Below are 12437 nucleotides of genomic sequence, written 5' to 3' on the forward strand. Positions count from 1 at the left end.
CATTTGTAGCACTTTACAACAATTGTAACACCTACAAAGCAGACTATACTTGTAATGTCACCAAGATAAGGTATCCAGCTTTATCCATCTACTACAAACCATTTAGGTTATCACTTAAACATGATCTACTCGTATGTCTCTACATACATGTTTAAGACTATAGGTTATTGGATAACCTTAGATGTTAGTTTATTGATTTGTTGTTAATGCAAATAAGATATCATATATTTTATTAAATAGATAATGAGTTTGAATAAAATATCATATATTTTATTAAATAAACAATGAGTTTGTTCAATATATTTACAGACTATAGGACCCGACGAGATTTAAGGCATCAACCCCAACAATGTTCGTTTAAAGTATGTTTGATGTTATTCGTGTTTTGTGTGGTTGTACAATTATGGTATAATAGTATGTGTTTGTTGTGCAAGTTATTATAGTCTGGGTTATAATAATATGTGTTTGGGGTGCAAATTATTATAATAGCCGATTATAACAATATGTAAACTAAATGCATGTTATCTTAGTATATATCATAATTGATTATACTTTTCCGTATATCAAATGATTTTTTTTTTTAATGAAATATCATATTTTCACGAACCTAAATAAAATTGTTTGTTCCACCAATTTGTATAAAATGTGTTGAACGTCGCATTGACCATTCCACCAATTTTAACCTTGTTTGACGTATGAAACTTCGCGAGCATGTAACAAATACAATTCCATTCTCTTCAAAGGATATTAATCATTGCCCAACACATTAATATATGTAGAGATAGAGAAATTTCACCAATAGCAAAAAAAGAAAACCAAATCACATTCATGTCCATGAAATAGTACGAAGTCAAACATAACAAATATTATAAAGTACAAGTCATAATTTAGATATGTCCAAATTAAACATGGAAAAGTAGGTGATGAAAATAGTTGGTCAGACGTTGTCTAGAAGAAGAAGCTCGCAATACTCTAATTTCATATCTGCTGGAACAGACAAAAAACTTTCTGTATTATGCACATTGCGGAATATGATATTCATAAGCTTCACCTTCTGTCGGGTTTGCAGTTTTGGAATATCGTTACGTTCATTCACAACCTTGGCAAGATCGGTAGGAATAAAGAAGAGGAAGCTTTACGAAGGATTTCTTCAAATCCGACCAAAGAGAACCACAATGGTAGCCGATCAACAGAAACAGAGAAGAGGAAGCTCCAAAACCCACCAGAAATGATACCCATCGGGAACAATGGTGAAACCCTGAGGAGAAGAGATGGAAGAAAACAGAGCAAAATAATCGAGCGCTAATAGGAGTAAAGAAAACAAGGGAGAGTAAGGAAAATAATCGAAATGGGGGCAAAAAAATTGAGTATCGTGTAACATGCTCAAACGAGTTTTGAATTCAAAATAATCGAGTATAAAGTAATCGAGCATCGAGTATGACATTAATATGATCGAGTATACACATGTCGATTGCAAGCATGTTGAGTGACCATGAAGCTGGGTATCGAATGATCTTCAAACATGTTTTGAATTCAAAATAATCGAGTATAAAGTAATCGAGGATCGAATATGACGTTGATATGATCGAGTATACATGGGTCGATTGCAGACGTATCGAGTGACCATGAAGCTGGGTATCAAGTGACTTTCAAAGGTGTTTTGAATTCAAAACAATCGAGGATCGAGTATGACGTTGATATGATCGAGTATACACGTGTCGATTTCAGGCGTATCGAGTGACCATGAAGCTGGGTATCGAGTGACCTTCAAACGTGTTTTGAATTCAAAATAATCGAGAATAAAGTAATCAACATCGAGTATGAGGTTCATATGATCGAGTATACATGTGTTGATTGAAAGTGTATCGAGTGACCATGAAGCTAGGAATCGAGTGACCTTCAAACGTGTTTTGAATTCAAAATAACTGAGTATAAAGTAATAGAGCATCGAGTATGACGTCGATATAATCGAGTATACACGTGTCAATTGCAACTATATCGAGTGACCATGAAGTTGGGGATTGAGTGACCGTGCATCGAGGAACGTGTGACGAGCCATCGAGGATCGAGTAATCGGAGTAAAATAATCGAGCGCTAATAGGAGTAAGGAAAATGAGGAAGAGTAAGGAAACATACCAAAATAATCGAGCACTTAAGGGGGCCTTTGGGCTTCAGCTATTTTAGTTTGAGCCCCAAACGTTGGGCGGGCTATTATAACCCACCCGTCCAACTATAAATAGGGGGTCCAAACGTCCCCTTAAAGTTTTATCATTGGTAGATTTTGTTATATTTGTAATTTTTTTAAAATGTTATTATACACTTAGTTATTATCTTTTAAAAGTGCAAAATGTAACGACTCTTCAAATTAAAACGTTGGAAAATATTTTTTTCCTTTAATAATAACTATCATTATTATGGTTATTATTTACACAATAGTTTTACTTAACGGTTAAACAGTAAAATGGCAAATAAAACACGTACTCCGAACAGATGAGAAGGGATCGAAAACGGTCATATTTTAAACTCAACATTTTAGTTGAAGACAGTCAACTCCACCAAAACCTGACTCAAAAGCTTACCGTACGATCATTCATTCTCGAATATGAACGGCTGGGATCTTTTTGCCAACTCTATGCTTTCGCGGTAGCGTTACCGTCCTCACTAACTTCAAGACGCGATTTCTTTCATTTTGTGAATTAGCCTTAAATTTCTCCATCGCATTTATTACATAGAAAGGGCATTTAATTAAATATATGTTGTAAATTACAATTATTAGATCTAACATCAAATTTTTGTCAGGAAAAAGTAACAATATGACGTCAAAATTTGAGTACATTGCCAACATTGTGCATAGTGCAAGAAGATGATGATGATAAAAATGTCAATAGTGTTTTTTAGTTGATAGTTTGTTAGAGAAGTACATGTTTTAATTACTTAAAATATGTTTAAGTTATCTTAAAAAAATATATTAAAATATTCCAATTCGAGTATCGTTCTAATCCGTAAAAAAAGTGAGAATGATTTTTTTTTTTTTTTTTCTGTTTTCAAATATAAGAAGATGAATTAAAATATCTATCACTTATAAACGGTGACATTTTAAAAATATTTTAACAATTTTATTTAAAATAATTTTCTTTTTTCTATTGTTATCTTTTTTCACTTTGATTTTCTAATCATCAATTTTAGTCATTCGCCTCTTAAAATATAATTATCTACTCTTTATGCGTATAAATCAATTAATTTTAGTCCAATTTAAATACATCTTCAATTAGTTATCGCATTGAAATTGTGTTCAAATGTGTCTACACTATATTGAAAAAAAATATTTCTTGATCTATTGGGTTTTGGTTTAAGTTTTTATTTAGTTTTTAGGTTTCAAAATTTACACTTTATTAATCTTAATTTTTTTATTTATTAAATACTCCTTTTTTTTATTTATTTATTGATGATATGTGAAGCTGAAGGATCAAATCTCTAACCCAGATAAATATATTACATTCTTATCGTTAGTTAAACTATATTCATTTGGAACAAAATATTCACTTTTTTGTCTTCGTGATGTTGACAGGTTGTTTAATGAATTTTTTAATAAATATGAAAAACATTGCAAAGAAAGAAAATGATTCGTAATATTTCCTTCGAAAAGGAAAAGAAAAGAGTGGGAGTAAGCATAATTTTCTAGAAATGAAATTAAAAACAAAATTATTGCGAAAGGGACTTAAAATGAACATGTTAGTTGAAATTATGAATCGAAAGCATCTTATCCATCAAAATAAATTAATTTAAATAATCTAGCTACAAAATTGTAACTTTAAACATGTAGGAATAGATTCTATCTAGCAAACCTTTTATTTTATTTTTTAAATTAAGTTTATAAATATTACTTTCTATGAGTTTTTTTTTATTATTTACTTTCTACCAATATTTTTAAAAACTAAGTCAAATTTTGAAATATAAAAAACAATCCTTCTAAAAAGTTTGTTTTTATTTATTAAATTTGACTAAAAATTCATATATTTTACTTAAGAAAAATGAAAAATATTACAAGAGATTGAGAGGAGGACAATAAAAAAAATCAAAATCTAAAAATAAAATGTTATCAAATGAAATAGTAATGGGTGGATAATGAATATCATGCCACATTTTGTTTGGAGCAAACAATAATCAAAGATAAAAAAAAAGGTGAGGGTTAAAATGTTAATTATGGCAAGGGAGAAAAAAGGGGATAAAATTTATAAAATATGCCTCAATTATCCAGTAGATTTCAATTTTTTTGAGTATAGATTTTGAAAATTTATACTTTTACTGTTTAAAAGAAGAAATTCAGTCCAAAATATCATCTCTACTGAAACAAAAGTGAATTTTATAAAATTCACGTGTAAAAATTTAAAGTGTGATATTATTTACAATAATATAAAGTTAAATATTATTATTATCATTTATTTATTTTAAAATTTATAATTAAAATTATTTTTTATAATAAAATTTAATACATCAACTCTCATTCCTATGTTATAAATGAAACCACATTTTATATAATTTTTTTCTAATTTTTATACATTAATAATTGCATCAATTCTATTTTATTTTGACAAAATAATTTCTCACCATTTAAAATAAATCTTGAGGCTTAAACAAATAAAACAAAACATTTTAAAATTTTAAAATATAATTGCAACTTACTCGAAATTACTGGTTATTTTTTGTATAATAATAATAATAATAAAAAAAAAGACTGTTAAATTAGTGGGAGTGCAAGACAGCAGAGCTGGGCATGTAAATTACAGCAACGTGGAATATTATTATTATTATATATATTAAATTGTCAGAGAGAAACGAAATGGAAATTGAAAAATAAAATGGAAATCTTGGAGTTGGAAAAGGGAAGAGCGCAGTACAGAATTGGTTGCTTTTTCTGTCACGCACAGCTGGTCATTAGCGTGAAACAGCTGGCAGTACGGCGTCGTATCGTCCAAATACGCAGCTACCGTCGCCGCTCATCGCATCCCTCTTTTCCTCTTTTTCCATTTTCCTCCCCTGCATTTTCTCTATTTCCATTTCCCTCCTCAACAACTTTCCCTTTTTCTCCCCATTCTGCCCCTCCCAACGTTTTCCACTTTTTCTTTCTTACGTCAAATTTGGACCTTTGACTTTTCTTTATTACCCTACTACCTCTCTCCTAAAATCCTCAATTATATTTTCATTATTATTATTATTACTATTATTGTATGGGTAGAGAGAGAATCAGTGTCATCAATGTGCTCCCATTGCTATCTTCTTCAATCTAATATCTTCATTTTTATTTTTAAATTTAATTATAAGTTTAGTCGCTTATTTTTGTTATCGGATTAAATTAAAATATTTAACATTTTTAATAAAATAAGTAGTGTTAAGAAAATTTGAATCTCCAATTTTAAATGATATAATATATATCAACGTTTAATTATATTCATTTTAACTTTTTTTAGATATGTTCATTTTGATAATTAAAAAATTAATTTAAATATTAAATATGATATTTATTTATATTCAACTTAAATATAAATAAATATTAGTTTATAACCAAATAAATAAATACAAAATGTAATGTTTAAACTAATTTTGTAATTTGTATTAAAAAAATCTAATTTTATAATTGCCAAAATTTGCCTGGCTTAATTTAGTTTCTCAATTTTTAAATTTATTAGAATATATAATTTAACAAACAAATTTTAAAATTTAAAACTGTATTTAGTTACCATTTTTTTTCTTTCTACTAATATAAACTTGAATTCCTAAAAATATAAACAAGTTTTTAAAAACTATTTTTTTAGTTTTCAAATTTGACTTAGATTTTGTATATACAAGTTGAAAGTGGGAATAAAACATACCGACGCAAGGATGAGAGTAGTATTTATAAATTTAACTTTTAAAAATAAAATGACTATCAAACGAGGCCTACGATTGTATGAGACATCAATATTAGATTTTTATATAACAAACCAATTAATTTTTAAGAATATTTATTTATTGAAATATGTTAAACACAAAATTCAAACTTTAGAAGCTTATAAAATATTATTAAAAGACCAACATGAACATAGTTCAATTGATATAATGCTTACTATTACCTTCAAGGTAGATGTTCGATTCTCTTATCTAATATTTTAATATAATATCTATGAAAAAAAATATTTTTAAAAGTTAGAAATCAAATAAATACAAAGCTAAAAGTTGAAAGATTTAATTGATTTATGTTGGAATGATTAAATTCAATTCAATTTTTAGTATTATTACACAAGATTTTATGGGTTGCATTTATTATTATTATTATTTTATGGGTTACATTTGGGAGAAACCATAAATGGAAAAAAAAACCTTATTTAAATTGTTCTGAAATAAAATGTGTGTTGTGAAGGGTGAAATTCAAATAATAAACGGCAACAACATTCCAGAAGCTTGAATGGCAAAGTGGTAATTAAATTCAAAAGTAGGGTCATCTTGGTGAAAATGGCTCAAAATGGATGGGAACAAAGATAACAAAGGGAAAAATGCAAAAAGTCGGCAAATATAAATAAAACAAGAATTTTTTTTTCCAAAAAGAAAAAAAGAAAAAAAAAAGCACGGTGAAAAATCGCCGCGGAATTTTGTTGTAATGCAATTGGTATTTATTTCCAGAGATTTTGAGGGTCAAATTGGTCCTTTCGCTATCATTCCATAAGTATTTGACCATTCGCTTTCCCATACTTTTTCTTCTTGCAATTTGCAAAGTCCCCTGCTAACCCAACCCCCTCGCGTCCGGTCCGGTTGTCGGAGTGTTGTTGAACCACCTTCTCTGTTCATTTCTCTTCGGTGGCCGTCGGCGTCGGAGGTGCCGGAGAGGCCTCTGGCGGCGCCGGAGTCGGGAAAGTGTTGATACGTGCTTTTAACGAGGTTATTGCGACGAGGAGTTTAAGAGAGTGGGAGTGAATCGAAACGGAGTGCATGTTCCGACGGTGTTACTTCGTTGGAATGAGTAATAGGAGGAGGTGTTGCTGTGAAGTTCTTGGACGGAGTGAGTGATCGAGGAAGGAAATGGGGAGAGTAGTGGTGGGAGTGGCTGTGAGTGTTGCTGTGGTGGCGTGCATAGTGGCGGCGGGAGTGGTTAGTCGGAGAGTGCAGAACAGAGGGAAATGGAGGAGAGTAGTTAGGGTTTTGAAAGAGCTGGAGGAGGCTTGTGAGACTTCCGTGGGGAGGTTGAAGCAGGTGGTCGACGCCATGGCTGTGGAGATGCACGCTGGTTTGGCTTCGGAAGGAGGTTCCAAGCTCAAAATGCTTCTTACCTTCGTTGATAATCTCCCTGATGGGTAATCTTCTATTCCGTGGGTTTTATCGTGTTTTGGATTGCTTGTTATTGATCGGTGAGGCCAGTCTACGGTTATCGTCAGAATAATAGTGTCCTGGAGTAGTTAAGTCTTTTAGTTTTTGGTTCGTTGGTGATGATTAGTTACTCGATTCTATGCGATAGATATTGTGAAGTTTCGCTAATTTCATTTCCTCATTGTTACGAACGAGTGATATTCTTGTAGCTTGGCTGATACCTTTTCTGTTTGTTTTTCAATTTCTGTATCAAATCTTCAGCATTTTCTCCTTGCTCTTCCGGGCTCTCTTTCCAGTCATTATAACCTTCAATTTGTTCCTTTTTTTTTTGGGGGGGGGGGGGGGGACACAATTAGGATTTGAATTTAGAATGACTTGAAGGATTTGGTTCTCTCTCTCTCTCTCTCTTCCCGTTTGTGTCATGATATGTTCATCTAAAGTTTCAGCATCTATCTGAAATTGTTGGACTTCACCAAATTGGTTTTCTTGTCTACTGTTACTTCGGCCCCTGTGGGTCATATTTGATTTCTATCCATTCGATTTTACGATGTGTGCACAATGTTCTGTCTTGTTAGTTATCATTTAAACACCTGCTTGTTAAATGGTTTTCTCATCTACTCTCTAAACACTCGCTAAATCAATTTTGCATTTAGTTTAGAGTCACTATTCTGCCGCTTGGTCATAGCACTATTAGTATTTAGCTACAGTTCCCTTTTTCTGTCTTTAGTATAACTTTTCTAATCTTGGTCTATGCATTTATGCTTTCACGGTATATGACTTGAAGCTGAACTTATAGACTGTAGTTCTCATGAAATGAGTGTTTTGGATGATTATATAAGCACTTATGTTGATGATACTCTTCCCATTAGGAATGAGATGGGGACCCACTATGCCCTTGATCTAGGGGGTACAAATTTCAGGGTATTGAGCATTCAATTAGAAGGTAATAGATCGTCGATCCTTGATCATGATGTGGAGCGGCTTCCTATTCCCCAACATTTAATGACCAGCACAGGCAATGTAACTATTTTCCCTTGATGTTGTACTGATGTGTGGTTTGTTTAAGCTTCTGTTATGTTCATATAATATCGTTAACATCAAACTTTACTTTATTGCAGGATCTCTTTGATTTTATTGCTTCGTCGTTGAAGGAATTTATTGATAAAGGAAATGATTCTGAGGTTCTTCTAGGTGGGAGAAGGGACCTTGGTTTTACATTCTCTTTTCCCACAAAACAAAATTCCATTTCGTCTGGCGTGTTAATTAAGTGGACGAAAGGATTTTCCATTGGAGACATGGTTAGTTGGATGGTGTCTACGTAGTTCTAGGCTTTGGGAAGCCAGTCAGGAGTGAAAATTCTTTCTTGTAAAAATCGTCCACTGGGCAGGGTGGTGGGGTATTAGTGCTATTGTTTGTGTTATCGATGTCCAAGTATGCATTGCATTTTTTCTTGGGATCTTTACATCAATCAATTGAGTCTGATTCTTGTTCTGTGTAATGTCTTTGTTCTAAATTCTCAATCATATTCTATGTTTTCAGAAATTATTGAGAGGTGTGATTTGGTTATAATGAACGAGGAGAAACCTGTTTAGTTATGCAAGTTGCTAAACCTGTTATATTTGTCAGGTAGGGAAAGATGTTGCCGAGTGCTTGGAACAAGCAATGACAAGAAAAGGTCTCAACATAAGAGTCACAGCACTTGTAAGTTTTCATTTATAGTCATCACTCATCACAATCAAAGAAATTGTAGTAATGGAAGGTGGTTTATGAGGTTAACTGTTGATAATTGGTTTAGAAAACTTGCACAATTTTTTGTGTTTTGCTGCAATAGTGGTGTTGTGTGTGTAGGATTGAGTGAAGAATCACGACAGCCAACAATAATATGTACATCCTAAGCTATTTTTGGCTTGAACCTCATGGCTTAAGTTTCCAGTTTCTCAGTTGTACCGCATCCTTTACTATCTTTTGTCTTTATCACATGCACTATATCATAGGAAGTAGGAACGTAGATAATACAATAAATGCAAGGAACTGAAAAATTAAGAAGAATTTTATAAATTTGTTGATAGGAAACTGGGAATTGCTATAGTAGTTTATATTTCAGATTCAATAGGTGATATTGTTTCTCAGAAACACGCATATGCACAGGAGGCATGTTAGGCCATAAACCATGTTTATATGCCACTCCTTTTCATTCTTGGATTGTAAGTTGGTTTGATAGTAACATTGCATTTCTTGAAAACTATGCTTCAATTTAATTTTGAAGCAGATAAATGACACTGTGGGAACGTTAGCTCTTGGACATTATCACGATGCTGATACTGTTGCTGCAGTGATAATTGGAACTGGTACCAATGCCTGTTATTTGGAGCGGACAGATGCTATTATTAAGTGTCAAGGACTTCTTACAACCTCTGGGTTCATGGTAGGAGGCTATCATCTTTAGTCTTCTTTTGAACTTAATATCATTATCTGAAGTAATTGTTTTCTTGCTCAGGTTGTAAACATGGAGTGGGGAAATTTTTGGTCCTCTCATTTACCTAGAACTTCCTATGACATTGATTTGGATTTTGACAGCCCCAATCCAAATGATCAGGTACTACTTAGTTTTCCCTATTTCCAGCATTCATTTTGTAATCTCATGACAACTAATTTGTTCCTTTACTTGAATCTTGTGCAGGGTTTTGAGAAGATGATATCGGGTATGTATTTGGGTGACGTTGTGAGAAGAGTGATTCTTCGAATGTCACAAGAATCCGATATTTTCGGGTTTGGTTCATCCAGGTTATCGATGCCTTTTGTGTTGACGTATGTTCGCTTTCTCTCGTGACTATTCAATGAATTTATGACTTTGGCCCTTCTTTCTGGAAAAGAATAGATGGGAAGTCCATTTTGATTGCATGTGAATCATACCATATAATGCATAGCTGTGGTTGCAGGGACTTGTATTACATTTGCCTTTAACTTTTGTTTTTGATTTGATTCAAGACCAGTTCAAGCTTTACTAGTTACTGACTACTTTTATGTGTTCAGAACACCTCTAATGGCTGAGATGCACGAAGATGAGTCTCTCGACTTAAGAGATGTAGCAAGGATCTTGAATGACATCTTGGGGGTAGATAATTTTTAGAATTAGGCCATCCCATCCATTAACATTCCTCTTTTCTTTTTCAATTTGATACAAAATTTAGACAACTAACACTTGTCCCCTTGTTCATCTGGTCTTTCAGATTCCTGAAGTCTCTCTAAAAGCTCGAAAACTCATTGTAAGAATATGTGATGTGGTGACACGCCGAGCTGCTCGGTTGGTGGCTGCTGGCATTCTGGGTATCCTAAAAAAGATGGGACGTGATGGAACGGGAGGAATTGCTGGAGCAAGAAGTAGAACAGATGTGAATATCAAAAGAACGGTGGTGGCTGTTGAGGGCGGATTATATACTAATTACACCATGTTCCGAGAGTACTTGCATGAAGCTTTGATTGAGATATTGGGAGAAGAAATTGCCAAACATATAATTCTTAAGGTAACTGAAGATGGATCTGGCATTGGAGCAGCTCTTCTTGCTGCATCACATTCATCAAATTGATAGAACAAATTTGGCATATATATGAATATATATATATATATAGTTGATATATATATATTATATATACTTATAAAGATCCTGTAAAGTTAGAAAAATTCATTTGCTCCGAATGTGATGTCTCTCTGTACAAAAGAAAAAAAAAGAAGGGGTTTGTATTATTTGATATTGGAATTGTCAATATGTTATTGTTCTTTGCAATTATTTGTAAGCTAAATGGTAACTTCAAGGTTAGCTTTTGGAATTGAAGGAGTTGGTATTCTGGATCTCACCATTTATGATATGAGACTTGTTTAAACCCTTATTTTCTTAAAAGTTATTATTATTTTTTAAAAAAATTGTTGCATCAGCAGAGCCGTTGGATGATGAGAGGAGAATATTTCCATGGTTGACAAAGACGAAGGTCGGTCCATAGTACAATCAATAGGTTCAAAGTTGGGACTTTTTTTAGAGAAAAAAAATCTAAACATAAGCAATTCTTTTCCTCTAAGCTTTTCTCAATTATCGTGACTAGAATAATGCAAATATGCCATTGAAAAGATGAAGCGTTTTTTCCCCTTTCTAATCCGAATTTTTAATTATTTTTTATTCTATATTTATCCAGGGATAGAAAGAGAAAAAAGGATAGAGGTGAGTGGTGGTTGGCAGTAGATGATGTGAAGTTGGTGAAAGAGATGTTGGGGGAAGAAAAAGAGAGAAAAGTGGCGATTGGTGACTTGCGACCAGATATGTGACGGTTGATAAAAGGAAGCGACGGAGAGGTGGAGAGGTGGGTGGCAACAGATGATGTGGAGTAGTGCTTGGGGGAGAGGGTTTGTTGTGTGCAAAGAAGGTCATGTTTTTTTTTTCCTCTTTAAATCTATGTACATCATTATAAAGTATTTCTACTCAATCAAGTGCATCATGATTAAGTTTATCAACAATATATCAATCAAGTGTATCAGGTATATCAGTTGAGTATTAAAAAAGAGTGCACAATTATCAAGTTTATTAGCAGTATATTAGTCAAGTGTAATGATATCAAGTACATTAGTCAAGCATATCAAATTTATCAACACTATAAATGAATGATTGATCGACTAATTTATCAGTAGTTTATCAATCAATGTATCATTATCAAGTATATAAAGTATATCAGTCATGTGTATCAAGTTTATCAGCAATATAAATGAGTGCATAATTGACAAGTATATCAATCAAGCATATCAAGTGTATATCAGTAATATATCAACTATATCAAATATATTATTAGTGTATTGATAGTATATCATTAAGATGATTACCTAAAATAAAGTAACTGATAGTAGTATATCGATACAGTGTACCATAATGAAATATATCAAGTATATTAATTAAGTGTATCAAGTATATTAATAATATGGTATATTAATTGTATCAGAATATATTAAACATCAATTAGTAAATAACTGAAATAAGATTTGAGTGTATAATATATTGACACTCATTCAAAGTTATTTAAGTATAATATTGACATATCAAATTTTAAGTATGTTA

At 32.2% G+C, this 12437-nt stretch overlaps 1 protein-coding gene across 7 annotated transcripts; it reads left to right on the top strand.

Moving 5' to 3' along the window:
- The first annotated feature begins 6676 nt into the window (after nucleotides 1-6676).
- HKL1 (hexokinase-like 1) lies at nucleotides 6677-11662 on the top strand. Of its 7 annotated transcripts, XM_039044383.2 has the most exons (10): nucleotides 6677-7325; nucleotides 8208-8358; nucleotides 8457-8636; nucleotides 8965-9039; nucleotides 9605-9763; nucleotides 9836-9934; nucleotides 10019-10146; nucleotides 10372-10453; nucleotides 10569-10862; nucleotides 11527-11662. In XM_039044383.2, exons 1-10 carry the CDS (start codon nucleotides 7054-7056, stop codon nucleotides 11530-11532), a joined length of 1446 nt encoding a protein of 481 aa, XP_038900311.1. In that variant the 5' UTR covers nucleotides 6677-7053; the 3' UTR covers nucleotides 11533-11662. The 7 variants fall into 7 exon arrangements, with proteins under 7 accessions (XP_038900311.1, XP_038900309.1, XP_038900310.1 ...); XM_039044381.2 differs by lacking the exon at nucleotides 11527-11662 and having other exon boundaries at nucleotides 10569-11220; XM_039044382.2 differs by lacking the exon at nucleotides 11527-11662 and having other exon boundaries at nucleotides 9608-9763; nucleotides 10569-11220.
- Nucleotides 11663-12437: the final 775 nt, after the last annotated feature.

This window comes from Benincasa hispida, chromosome 10 (genome assembly GCF_027475165.1).
Source record: "Benincasa hispida cultivar pf3 chromosome 10, pf3_genome.v1.1, whole genome shotgun sequence".
Lineage (NCBI taxonomy): Eukaryota > Viridiplantae > Streptophyta > Magnoliopsida > Cucurbitales > Cucurbitaceae > Benincasa > Benincasa hispida.